This window comes from Austrofundulus limnaeus, unplaced genomic scaffold (assembly GCF_001266775.1).
Source record: "Austrofundulus limnaeus strain Quisiro unplaced genomic scaffold, Austrofundulus_limnaeus-1.0 Scaffold95, whole genome shotgun sequence".
Classification (NCBI taxonomy): Eukaryota; Metazoa; Chordata; class Actinopteri; order Cyprinodontiformes; family Rivulidae; genus Austrofundulus; species Austrofundulus limnaeus.
In genome coordinates this window covers 701055-715360 of record NW_013952497.1, presented here as the reverse complement: position 1 = coordinate 715360, position 14306 = coordinate 701055, and the positions used below count along the sequence as shown (strand labels likewise).

The window sequence follows — 14306 nt, the reverse complement described above, 5'->3', positions numbered from 1 at the left end:
TTTATTTATTTATTTATTTATTTATTTATTTATTTGTGGGGGGTCAATAATTTTGTTATTGCCTCCTTTGGAGGGTGTGAGTATTAGGGTTCAGAGGGGGCCCATGAGCCTCAGTGCCCAGGGTCCCCTAGGATTATTAATCCGGCCCTATAATTTGGTGTGGAGATTTTAATACATTATGGGGGAATGTTGATGATGAAAATTGAATAATTGAATTTATGGAAAATTTAAATTTAGTATGTCTTAATGATGGACGTGGAACAACAATTAATATTAGACATGGATTAGAGTCAGCTATTGACCTGACTTTAGTTTCTGACACATTAGCAGCTAAATGTGCACGGGAAGTTATTTTGGATACAACAAAGGGACGTGATCATTATCCAATAGTTATAACAATGAATTTGAAAGTAGAAAACTGCAAAAGAGAAGGGAATACAGAGAGGGTTGTTCTTTAAGACCAACTGGGATATGTTTAAACATGTTTGTGATCAAAAAATGAATAAAATTAATACTAATCAGGATATTGATCATTTAAATAATTGCATTTGTACACCAATTCTAGAGACAGCAAAACAGATTATCTCAAGATCTCATGGTGGAAATAGGAAAAAGATTGTCCACCATGGTGGACACAAGAATGTGACAGAGTTATTAAATCTCAAAATAAAGCATTCAAATTGTTTTTAAAAAATTCAGGGTGAAGTACAGAGGACAATTTTAAAAAACAAAAAAGAAGTTTTGGGCAATTTTTTTAATTCAATTAGAAGGGAAACTGATATTAGTAAAATTTGGGGAATGGTTAAAAAAGAAGAATGGTATCAATAAACAATGTTATCCTGTTTTACAAGATAATGACAGAACAGCAATATCAGACCAGGAAAAGGCAGAAATGTTAGGAAGCAAAGAGCCTCCTGTGGTGTCTGTCATGGACTATCACAAGGCTCATCCCCCAAAGAGTATGGCAAAGTTCAGTGCCTTGTGAAGATATGAGAGATGAACAGTGTCAAGGGGAAACAGATAAATAATTAGTCCATGACAGTGTCTATGTTCCCTCTCCCCTTTCAACGTCTGGAGCCACCTTTGAGGGGGAGGTCCTGTCGTGATCTGTGTCTTTCTGCTTYAGTGTTTCTAGTGTTTCTGTGTTCCTCTGTGTATCACTGCCCTGATGTCACTCCTCCTGCCCTGCCCTTGCTCACCTGTTTCCTCTTGTGTCTCCTCCAGCTGTTTCTTGTCTCATTTAATTCCCTTCATATTCTGTGTYCTGTCCTCTGTGTCYCATTCGTTCATTGYGCTGCTTTCCCTCAGCCAGTGTGGYATGCTCCYRTGTTTCCTTGAGCTCTTGTTCCTCCTGAGAAAACTCTTGTATRTTTTGCTGCCACGACAGCCCTCTTTTGTTTATTTAACTTTATTTTGGAATTTTGCCTGCACCCTGGGTCTTTCTGYCTGCACTTCCCTACGTATGTTCCCCGATGTCTACATTGCCCAGGACCGAAGTTGCCTGGTACCTAGATTTTCCTACCCATGTTCCCTGGTACCTATGTCCTCCTGTATCTATGTTTCCTGGTACATATGCTCCCTGGGACCAACGTTTCCTGGTACCTATGTTTACTTATTTAGTTCCCACGTTGCCTGGGATCTATGTTCTTCTGTATCTATGCTTGCTGGTATCTRTGTTCCCCAGKATATTTRTTCCCTGGCACCGATGTTCTCCAARTCTTAATAAAGTCATGAAAGATGCTTGGCTCACCCTTTTTAAATGGCAAAAGTACTGATTACAGTGAAGGTATTTTATGGGAGAACATAGGTACCAGGAAACATAGAGATGACCCTGCTTCACTATAAATTATACAACACATTTTAACTTTTTTTCATCAAAATTGATTAACTATTTAACAAATTGACTCACAATAAAAAGGCTCTTTAATTTTTGATAATCCTCCACGTCCAGCCTGCTTTCCAGCTGTGCCACCTCCTTCCTCGTTCCCATGGTTACAGCTCAGACCTGCCAATCAATCAGCAGTATATTAGACACAAGGTCAGAGATGGACAGCCTGCATGCTATTTGTGTAGAAATCTCCCATCAAATAATACATTTCCCCTYTCCATCCTTTGCTTTTCTGGTTGTGTTCCATGACAAAACAAGATGTCCCCAGCGTGAATGATCCTTTAATAACCTTCAGAATCTATATCACAGCAGGTTGTCATGTCATAATGGCCATAAAGCTGGATTACAGCAACAGACTTCTTTGATATTCCTTCTTTATTTTTTGCCTAACCCAAACAGGCCTGTGTGAAACAGCATGGGAAGGACCTTCATTTTCACCCAGCTCGATGGCTTTATGGTGCCGGGTGAATAGGTCTCCGATGTCATGCCTCAGAAATGGTTCAAACACCCAGCAGGACGCTGAGGCATGTCAAATCTTTGATATGTCAGATATATATTTTTTAAAGGAGACACCAAACGGATGCCAAACACAATAAACCTTCAAGATGAAAGAGGTAGGATTTGTTCAATTAGCCCTGTGCTGCAATTAGGTGCACATTTGAAGTCTGAGAGAGGGACGGAAAATTATAATTTTTCTTTTTCAACACTCTGCGTAACACTTTAAAGGGCAGCTCTCACTTTCATAATCTGCCCGACACAAACGTTTATGTGACAAATTCATTGGATGAAGCATCAAACTGATCTGAGATTTAGATGGCAGGATGTGTAATGAAAGCAGGAAAAAATAATGATTTGCTACAGCTATTATGGTGTTGTGTGATCTTGATATGATGCTTTCATCTATATAAAAAAGTAGATTACCAACAGATGTGTTTTTGTAGTATTATAAACAAAAAATGGTAATAGGTTAATTGAGAGAGATTTTTTTTGCACATTTGATTTATGAGTCTAATGCTTTTAATAACCTACACGTTGACTTCTTGAAACGAAATAAAAATGAAACAAAGCTTAATTTTTGCAAACATCAAACTGTTGCTCCAGGTTTTTGGAGGATGCTTGAATTTTTAGAAAATAAAATTACAATATTACTCCCCTTTTTCTGAACAGGGATTTTGTGTAAAACTAAGATTAATGTCTTATCTGTTGTAGATAGCTAWTTGAACAAACTTACCRTATTTATTCATGTATAATACGATCTCATGTATAATATGACCCCCTCCTTTTTTTAGCTTAAAAAGCATAAAAAAATTAATCCTCAAACTACGTTCAATTTCATACAGACTTCAAGATTTTTCAGCCTTTGCAGTCTTTATACATATCAGTAAAATAATCATTGGACTGTTCGTTTTATTTTAACAACATACAGTATGTACTAAAAGGTATTTTGACAACAAATATATATCAGCTGTAGCGGCATCATATGAATTCTGGCATTTTACACATAGTCCACCAGGATGTGCCAAAACAAAAGTCAGAGACTTCACATGAGATTTGGACCATCTTCTGGGGGAAAAGCAGATTACTTCCTACTCGCRAGCGCCCGCTCTGGTGGGGAAACTTTTTTCAGGGATACAAACTTTTTCAGAAAACCGGTAGACGGCAGCCATTACAGACGAACATGTGTTTGTTGTTGTTCGAGGAGCAGCCCGGTCACACGCTACTGTCATTAGTTCGTTATCATTACTGAGCTGCGGGAATACTTTTTTCCCCTTTTTCACATCATGTCGCCTGCCTGGATCTGTTATTATCTTGCTCTGAAGCACGGAGTGTCAGAGGTAAGCTTGTTTCAACTGCTTTTTACGATGCGGCCTCATTTCCGGACTCAATAATTTTGTGAATGAAGCCGATTTTTCAGTTAAAATACATAAGTAAAAATATTTATAGTATAGTACTACCCCCCCCCCCCCCCCAATTTATGGATGAGTTTGTGGATTTAATTTTACGTATTATTCTTGAATAAATATGGTACTTTGGAGAAACATGCCCTTTTTTCAATGTACGATCTCACCACTACATACTCAGACTCTCCTCAGGTCTAGTCTTGGTAGTTCTCCATATGAGACGTTCTTCCTCATTGCGGGCAGGATTGTGAGCCCAGCAGAAATGTTGAACCAAGACAAACAAAACACAACAATGGACAAATAAGTGAAATAAAGTGGCCAAGCACTCATTTATCTCTGCTACAGTTTCCAGATATTATTTGGTCGAGTTAAGAAACCTGTTTATTGAGTCCATTTGTTCGAGCTCTAATTCTAGTTTTTACTGTGACCTTTTATTTTGCAAAGATTATACTACATTCCTGCTTAAAGTTACTCGTGATACACTGACATTGCTAATTCATTGAGGCTGGAATTGTTTTAAGATGGTGGCCCCACTCAGACTAGCCATTAGCTCATCAGTCCTGTCAGAATGAACTTTATTTTTCTAAGTTGTCATTCAAATATCTGTCTAGAACTGGTAAGAAATTAATTGTTCATAATCATTCCTCAAATCCCCACCTTAACTTTATCAGAATAACATATTTAAAGTTGTAAAGTTACACCACACTGCTACACACACACAGAAATACAAACAAGTCTTGATTCAAGACTATTTCAAAAAGGCCGAGTTTAACACAGGCTTGAAATCCAAACTCACCAAAATGGATACTGTCCTCATCCTAGGCCACAATTAATTCACCCCAATCTCCAAGCTCARGCGGTTTTAAATGAAAATTCTTTTCTGTTTCTCAAATCGTAAGTCTCTGGTTGATCTGCCTATGCTTCTGCCTCGTTGGTCGAAAACCTAGCCAGACTTTGTGTTCATGCAGAGATGAGCCAACAATGACAGAGGCAGTCAACACCCACAGAGAGTTAACTAAGTGCCCCCTAGTAGCACACACACACACACACACACACACACACCACACACACACACACACACACACACACACACAATTCTTTATTAACGCTCACTTTGAAAGACTCAGGCTAAGTTTCTTGGCAACCAAGTAGTCAATAAGAGTTGTGTTTGTAAGTCCAGGTGCTAGTGTTTTTATGTACTGCAATGTGTGTGGTCATGTTTTKTTATCTTTGTAAGGACATTTTGCATGGTCCACACAAGGGAAAAGCCCATTTGTGGGTCAGGGGTTTGTTTAGTGCTAAGGTTTGAATTAAGTTTAGGTTAGGGTTAGGTTAGGTACGTGAGGCTAGGTTTAGGTTAAGGAATCAGGTTTAGGCTGTAGAAATTAATGGAAGTCTATGCAAGTCCTCACAAGGACAGCAAAATATGACCATGTGTGTGTGTGATTGTCATTCTGTTCACAGACTAGAGAACATAATCTGTGTGAAGTAAAGTTCCTCTCCAATACAACCATACCTGCGTCACAACTGGAAAAACAACAGCAGCTTCCACTCGTAAATGTCTCCACACACTGAAAGCTCGCAAAAATACCAAAGTGAGTCTGAACTTTTAGTAAGAAATAAATAAACTACACACCAAAAGAGCTTTCACATGCCTTTGAAAAGGAATCCTGGGGTCACTCACAGTGGTGGATGCACTATAAAGGGGACTTAGAGACTAGTTAAATCAAACAAGCACACAAAAACTATGCGTCCAACATTCCCTCTTCTCCGGCCTCAGTAACCATGACCAATCTCTGCGTGCAACTTAATGGTCCGGAATAACTTGAATTAGATGATTACGGCGGTCGTCAACAGTGACAGGAAGGGAAAAATTAAGTCTCAGCAATTTCAATAATAAAGCTTTAAAAATTAACACTATCACAATTGGATTACAGCAGTGCATGCAGGAGCCAGCACAGAACCCCAAAATAGCCCAGCACAAATCCACCATGGAAAATCCACTATTATACAGGGAGAAGAATGAAGCTGCTGGAATAGGCGGTGAAAAAAAAGGGAAGAAAAAAATTGGTGCGCATCTTAGCGCTAGAAGGAAAGAGGTGTAGCAGTCGAAGAAAAGAGAATGCAAGGGCAGCTGAGCCAAAATGAAGCAGTTTTCTCTCCACAATGCATATCTGAAGGGAGACCCACTTTTGAAAATCCTTTTCAGAACTCTTTAACGTAYGGTGAAAAGAAAAGTGTTCCCACTTTTTGTGACTCTTTCATGACTTAAAGGTTCTTCGGGGCCGGTTATTTTCCTTCGCAGCTTTTAAATTCAAGATCTAACATTCCCTGAAGGACTGAATATCGCCCACAGTTTTYAATGGCAGAAGTTTAAACTTGATCTTGTGTAAGATGGAGTTGTAGCTGTTTTGGTCAAATCTTGCAAATGACATCATGCACAAGCTGCCCAGTGTGATATGGTGGGCTCTTGTGGTCTGTGTACGACCCTCAGCTACTTTCCCATCAAACCTTAGCCTGGTATCTGTGAAGATGATTATAGACATTTTTGTGTTGGCTACTGTCAATTAGCTGTGGCAACCATTTCAATCTGAATAGACTCCAAAAGTTAATCAGTTGCCAATGGTATAGATTAATTTCTTTATGAAAGTTTCATAAAATTTCTCCAGTGTTATCTTAACTTATTGTGCAAACAGGTTTGACACCAACACTTTTTGCCAGACCTTTAAAAAAGTGCAATGTGTAGTGCTCAAAGCATGGGTTAAGAATGACTCTTAGCAACTAACAGACTGTTAAAGTTTGTAAAATTAGCTTAGTTAAAGCACATTTGACGTTTCTTTAAGGTTGCATTCCTGTGGCAGTCATTCTGAATGGGTATGACTCTCAGTTGTAAACATATCCAATGATTTACTTTCTAAGAATGAATTAAACTCTCTTTGGGTGTTCTTGAGTTATCAAACATAAGCAGAGACAACTGGTGATCAAAACACCCTGTGATAAAGTAAAAAAAAAAGTTTTAGTTTTACTTCTTCATATTCCTTAAAAACTATAAAATTTTGATCAAAACTCAGATGATTTACAACACTGTTATATTCTTGGTAACAAAAATATTCATAACTTGACCCCACCCCCCAAAAAAATTTAAAATAAAACTAGTTTTCTGTTTTGTATTTCTAACTGCAATACAACCATTTTTGACACCATATACAAATATGCAACATACTGTGTGAGATCCAGCTTTCATTTGGACTTTTAAAGGAATAAAAAAAACTCTTTGATGTCCGTTGGCTCACATAAAAACCTATTAGAAGCTTTATAAAAAAAAAGTCTCTAAATCAGCTCTGATTTTCAAAAGCAGGAGAGACAGTTGTCAACAATATTTAGGACTTCTTGTATAGTTTATATAACTGAAGTCAAGGAGAAAGCACAGTTGATGATTTATAGCTCCCCTGAGTGGTTGATGCTTATGGTACATCAGGGAGAAACAGTGCAGTCTACAACAGAAYGGGATGAATAAAGAAGTGAACAAAGTCTACATTTATTATTCATAAGTGCTGCATTTTACTTCCAAACCTTGATTTCTTTGTGTTTTTAACTGTCTGTTTTAAGTTGGGGACAATGGAGATTGAAGCAACTGAGGCARTAATTTAAAAATATCTGTCAGACAAAAAGGAAAAATATGTTTTAAAAATTTGATTGTCAACATTTGTTTGGCTCCAAAGTGTTAAAAGTGACATTTACTGTCAGAATCTAAAKGCTCACAAAAAGTTCAGTACCCAACACTGCATGTGCTGAAAAATCATGTAACTCGAGTAAGTATCCACATTGCAGACAGATGTAGGTCAGATCTGGTGTCAAGCTGCTTGCACGGCAAAATGTGGACAAGGTCTGTCAAWGATGGCACTGATTTTAAGGTACACCATAAATAGCTTGATTGTGGTTTGGTTTATGTGGTCCAACTCTGTCAATGCCACAACTGGYTCGGTTGGGATTTGGTTTATCTGGTGCTGGCCAAACGTGTAAAGTTGTACAGATTGTTTATAAATTACACAGACTTTCCTCCATTTTGCAGGTATACAGACATATTGGGAAGTCTCTTGGATTTTATTTTTATTTATTTTCAAAATCTCAGCTTCAAATTTATTTTACATATCACAACCTTTTGGATGTGAAAAGACTATAAATAAAATCAAATAACCATCTGCCAACCTGCTCTGCCGCTAGAAATAAGTTCTTCACCTCTCCTCGTCCTCCTTTCCCTGCTCTTCTGCACTGCAGATGTTATCTCCACCCCATGTTCTTTCTTTCTCCACGGTCGACAGTGAGCCTGACACAGACACCCGCGCTTGTGGCGGGGTTTAGTGTAAACTACAGATTTTTGAGGGTCAACACCCAAAGGGGTTAACATGTATGGCCCATGCATGGACCACCTCTATCAAATCCCATTTGGGCCACCAAAGGGCAGTCATTCTTTGTGGTATTTGGGCTGAATGTTAGGGCATTGTATAGTCCAGACATACAGTATATAACAATGTTTTTTTAATTAAATTTTTTTCAATTCACAAAATGTATTCATTGTACAATAAAAGCAAAGAAAATACACAAATCAAAAAATAAAAATWAAATTAAAGGTAGCAGAAGAAGAATAAATCTTATAATGTCTGCCCCTTTTATCCCCAATATATATTCAAAGAAAAGATAATTTACAAAACAATACTAAATAAAAATAAAATGAAGATAAAAACATCAACTAAAACAACAATTCATTTAGCTTCGTTTTTTGCTATTTAATATACTTTCGGAAAACCAGCTTTTATCCGTCTCTTAAATGCAGTATATACATAGATCTGACATTTTTAAGATCATCCTCCAGACCATTCCATAATCCTACCTGGATTAAACTATACCCTGGATTAAACTATACCCTGGATTAAAGTACATCTTTCTCTCAAACAAGTACAAAAATATGGCTTCACAAACATTTCCATCCCCTTAAGAAAATAACAACTGTCTCTCTTAACAAAGTTTATCTGAATGTTGGAAGGTAATAAGTTTCTCTGAGCCTTGTACATAAACAGTAAAATATTATAGTCAACCAAATCATGGAATTTCAAAATTTTCAATTTGCAAAATAATGTATTTGATGGATGGTTGTAATCTTTTTAGTGATAATTCTTATGGCTCTTTTCTGCAAAACAAAAATTGRATTTGTAATTGTTTTGCAAGCTTTACCCCAGACTTCAATACAGTAAATTAAATGTGGAACAATTATTGAATTGTACAACACAAGCAGAGACCTGTCATCGGATAACTCCCTGACTTTATACAGTACTCCCAATAGGTTTAGATATTTTTGTTCTTAAATAATGTATGTGAGGTCTCCATGTCTGCTTGTCATCAACGACAACACCCAGAAATTTCACCTCACTGACTTTACAGATCTCAATACCATCTACTTCAAATGATAAATCAACAGTTGTCTGCCTATTACTAAAAATCATATAATTTGTTTTATCCAAATTTAATGACAATTTGTTTTGTTGAAATCAACTTTGTATTTTCTCGAATTCTTTCTGTACCATCTCAAGCATTTTTTCTGTATCTTTACTTAAACAAAAAAAATGTTGCATCATCAGCAATTAAAACACATTTGAAAAGTCCTGACACATTTACTAAGTCATTCACATATAAAATGAATAACTTAGGTCCCAGTACAGAGCCCTGAGGGACTCCACATGTGATATTACCAAGTTTAGATCTTACACCATTTATCTCTACAAACTGTTTCCTAGCTTTCAAATAACTAGATACCCATTGTAGTGCTGATCCTCTAATACCATGTGGGTGTGGTGTTCCCCCCTGACTGTCAAAAGATCTGGCAACTGCCTGATAACACTTGTCCAATGCACAGTGCCACCTTTTAAATTCATATTTTAAACATGTTGGTTATTTGGAAATGAAATCATTTTAGTTCCTCATCATGTGCTTCAGTGTTTTTTTTTTTCTCACAGAGTGCATTTTTCATTATTGCTCAGACAAGAGAGAACACTTGAGTGACACCTTGGCCTGACAAATTGCAATGATCATTTTAAAGTACTGAAAAATAGTGACTTTAAAAATTGTAGTGCTTATTCTTTTGCCTATATTCTAGTAAACTGTGCACGTAAGACTTTGTCTTCCCAGGCTGCCATGGCACATTGTTGGAGGCCCACAGTATCGTGTTGCTCTCTTAAGTGAGCCGGATGGCACTGACAAACACATTTCCCAGTCTGGAAACAACCGTGACAGAGACACAAGGACACCTCATGTCAATCACACGGCAAAGAAACCATGGCAACAATATTAGGATTGATCTAGGAAACACTTTGATCTGTCTGGAAAGGAGAATGTCAGGCTTCAGAGAAGACACGCCGGCATGAATCCACCAGAAATGGGTCAGGGGAATTTATTCTGCAATGGTGGATTTGATRGAAAAGGGACTGTGATCAAACAACCTCCATTTACATGGTTTAGACAAAAAGAAAAGAAAAAAAGTGTGTGTATTGGTATGTGAGCACACAAGCATTTAATGCGCTGATGGTGTGTGGGTGCATGTAAAGAAAAGGAGGTTAAACAAGTGATTTAAAAGAGGGAATAAAAAAGGAAATAAAATCGAGGAAATAAGACGAAGGAAAAAAAGGAGAAAACAATGTCATATTTTTCATCTCTGAGCCTGGTCTTCAGAGTGTTTCACAAACTCTTGTTTTCTTCTTCTCTTGTTACAACTCCTACCCAACCATAACAGACAGCCTTTCAGCTCCACTTATTTCACATAAACTGTTTTTGTGCTTGGGTTTTTATTTTTTTCTTCTGCCTAATGTATCTGCTYACCTGTCTGTTGTGATATTGTGGTATTTCCTAAAGACAGCACTAACAGTGTCTAACTCCTTGATGACACCAGCATTTTCTGAGGAAGTTGCAAGTACATACAGTATACGGTAAAAAAAAAAAAAACAATAACTCCAAATCTTTCATTTATAAGGCACTGAAATCCTGAAAGTAGTCCTTTGTTGGAGCTTTGCTGCTTCTTTTTTTCATTAAACATAATCTTAACTTCAATTTTCTCCTTGTTTCACGTGTTCACACAATTTGATAAWACTCGAAAAGTATTTCCAAGCATTCTGCTGGGTTAGTAACTTCAGTGATGACTCACTAAAAATATTCAGTTTGATCAAAATAATGAAAAATTAGGCCAAGCAGATGAAATAATTCTTGTCGCTACTCTGGCATACTGATGTGTGTGTCATTTTAGTGCAGTAAACATAAATCACTACTCAGTATCCTTTTAGCATACCAAGAAATGAAATCACACAAACATATATCATCATTTGTGTGCTGCAATCATTTATTTTATTCCAGTTTATGCAAATTATTTTTATAAGCCTAACATTGCTGCTAGTTTAACATGACACAGCCCTTTACAATGAAGTTTATGGGTATTTGTAAGCACAGTTAGCAGTAGTTGCTGTATCACTTCCTGTTTAGACTATGGTCACTTCTTGCAGAAATCTCCTAATAGGTATTTTTCAGCACTAAAATAGAGTTATTTATTCTTTGTTTTGTAAGAGATTAAACGGATAAAAATTCAAATTCTGATTGTTTAAAAAAGATCTTTTCCCAAGGTCTTTACCAAGRTTTCTGCTGCCATCAAATGAGCCAACAGATGAAAACTTTTCCTTGTCTTCACCACAAAATGCTGCATTTGATGTTTGCAAATGAACAACGAAGCTGTAAAATCTGTAAGGATCTGCTTCTGTTTCAGGTTTGTGTCAACAGCACACACACACACGCGCGTGCGCGCACACACACACACACACACAAATATTGTTGTGGTCAGAATGAACTATGAAATTTCAGCAATTTCTGCAAGCAAACATCACACAAACTTTAAAGCAGCTGAAGATGAAAGGAGGATCGCTTCTGCGGCGCATGATGATCCTAAAGCACTCAGATTGTTGGGCTAAAGAAAGCAGAGATCGAGACAAATACATGGACATATAGATTTTTTTAAAACAATACTAATAAACTGATTTTTTTTTATTAAAGGCCTAGCATTCCATGAAGTTTGTTGCTCTCTCTGCATGCATGGTTTTTTTTCCAGCTACTCCGGTTTCCTCCCACAGGCGTGCAGAATCAAAATCAGCTTTATTGTCCATGTACTGTATGTTGACACACGGAAGAAACTAGTTTCCAGCAGTTGATGTCACTCCAATATACATACAATTTGAAACACAGTGACAAAAGCACAATGCTACATAAAATCTTCCTCTGGCTAATAAATCTGCTCTATGCAGAGGGGGTTTTTTTATATAAACACCATAGTGTGTCACATTGTTGATATAATATGATGTTTTTGTTTGTTTTCCTCATCTTCCCTTGTGTGGTTTTTAGTTTTTCTGTTAAGGGCAGCACCTCCTCGTGATGTCTTCATGAAGATGATCCTGCTCTGTGCTGGGGTCTGTGGCTGCATGACCCAGGGCACCTGTTCTCCTATGTTTGTTATGTTCTGTCTTCTTCTGAATGGGTGTTCTGAACTGTAATTTCATTGTGCTCTGTACAACGACAACAAAGGTCTATCTAATCTAATCTAATCTAATCTAATCTAATCTAATTTTAATAAGCAATATACATTGTACAGACAGACAATGTACTGTAAGAAAATTTGTATTCAATAAACTGAAGTCGAGATGATAAACACAAATGTTAAATAAAGTGATTTGTAGAAGGAATGGAAACCATACAACACCAGAATCTGGAATCTGAGTGGAGGTTTATTGCTGCTGTCTGCAGACAGGAAACCCACACTGACCTTAAAATYGGAAGTTTATGTTTTTAAACAGTTTCTTCAATGCCTTCGCTCGCCCCCTGCTGGCCTACGGCAGAGTCACAGGCATTCAGACACAATTCTCATCTAATGTCTTTCAAGCGTCTTGTGTTGAAAAATGTTTCAGACATGTAACTAGACCTATTTCAATCAAGACATAACAATAGATTAAACACTGTCAATATTTTAAAAAGGAGAACTTAATATAGTGTTRTGCTTCTAACATCAGTACTAGCCTACCTCACACTAAATTTCTTCACAGTACAGTAAATGTTGTAACATTGTAACAGTACAGCCAGAGTAAGGATAGGGTTGGGCAATAAAAGATGGTCAGGTTAACTGGTAATTGTTCCTAGGTGTAAGTGAGAGTGTGAATGATTTTGTCTCTATGTGTCCTTATGATGGACTTGTGACTTGTCCAGGGTCTGTCCTGCCACCAGGGACCCCTGCGACCAAGGAAGGAAAGAAGTGTGTAAAGATGATGGATGGATGGATGGATGGATGGATGGATGGATGGATGGATGGATGGATGGATGGATGGATGGATGGATGGATGGATGGAGTTGTAGCCATTTGGTCAAACCTTGAAAAATTACAGAAAAGTGAAATTGCATATGATGTTACAAAATCTAATGTAATCTGTTGGTCCTTGATGTACATCCATTTTTTTATCGGCTAAGGTCAGTTAGTTGTGGCAGCCATCTTGAACWGRACTCCAAAAATTAATTTTTAGGAGATATACACCCAATGACGACAAGTCAATGAAGAGTTTGACAATAGTCCAGTGCTTTAGGAGATATTTTGCTAACAGGGAGGCAGAGGTGACTGTAACAGTATGTTTTAGGAATGTGTCTCAGCTAGTACCACACCAAATTTTAGCTTAAAATCTGTACAACTGGCTGAGTTATAGTCATTTTTTGTTTTTGATAGGGTTGCCTAGCTGTGGTGGCCATCTTGAATGAGATTAACTCWATAGGCTAATCACATCTAGATGTACATCCAGTAAAACACATCCAATGGTTCATTGTATATTCTGTCAATGCTACAGACACACACTTTGAAAATTTTATGCACATCTTCACCTAATCTCTCTCTCTCTCTCTCTCTCTCTCTCTCTCTCTCTCTCTCTCTCTCTCTCTCTCTCTCTCATTTATTCACTCACTGACATGTCCTACGTTATGTTCTGTATCTTTCATTGATCTCGTCTTGTATGGTGCCGAGGATGTTTTTCAGAGATCGGGGCCCTTCTTGTTCACCTCCTGGAATTTGAGCTCCAGTCTGTCAATCACGAACTCCGAAAAACACCAGCATGAAGAGGGAAAAACTCACATCTCTCACCGCTCGGTGATCAACACACATGCAAATGGCTCCACGGGACGCCTGGAGCAGACGCAATTACCAATAGTGGCATGTGTTAAAAACCAGTGTTATCTTTGCAAAATGAGGAAAACGCAAAGGGAATCAAGTCAAAATGTGAGTGTGTATGGGTGTGTGTGTGTGCCCTTTAATGTGACAGGGCTGAGTTTGTGAAGTGAAAGGAAAGATTAAGGTAGAGCTCTGGATGATGTGCCATGCTGGAGGTACATTAAAAATTCACCCAAACTTTGTGTGTGTGTGTGTGTGTGTGTGTGTGTGTGTGTGTGTGTGTGTGTGG

The 14306-nt window shown here is 37.6% G+C and overlaps 1 protein-coding gene across 4 annotated transcripts in view; it reads right to left on the bottom strand.

Moving 5' to 3' along the window:
* Positions 1-4760, bottom strand: part of LOC106520631 (WD repeat-containing protein 49) — a 50925-nt gene extending 46165 nt beyond the window's left edge. For 2 of the 4 annotated variants that reach the window (XM_014012835.1, XM_014012837.1), the window contains exons 1-2: positions 4586-4759; positions 1910-2005 (exon numbers count right to left, since the gene is read on the bottom strand). In XM_014012835.1, coding sequence (XP_013868289.1) covers positions 1910-1990 — 81 coding nt within the window. In that variant the 5' untranslated portion in view covers positions 1991-2005; positions 4586-4759. Of the gene's footprint in view, positions 1-1909; positions 2006-3966; positions 4015-4585 lie in introns of all 4 variants that reach the window. The other 2 variants (XM_014012836.1, XM_014012838.1) reach the window with 2 other exon arrangements.
* Positions 4761-14306: the final 9546 nt, after the last annotated feature.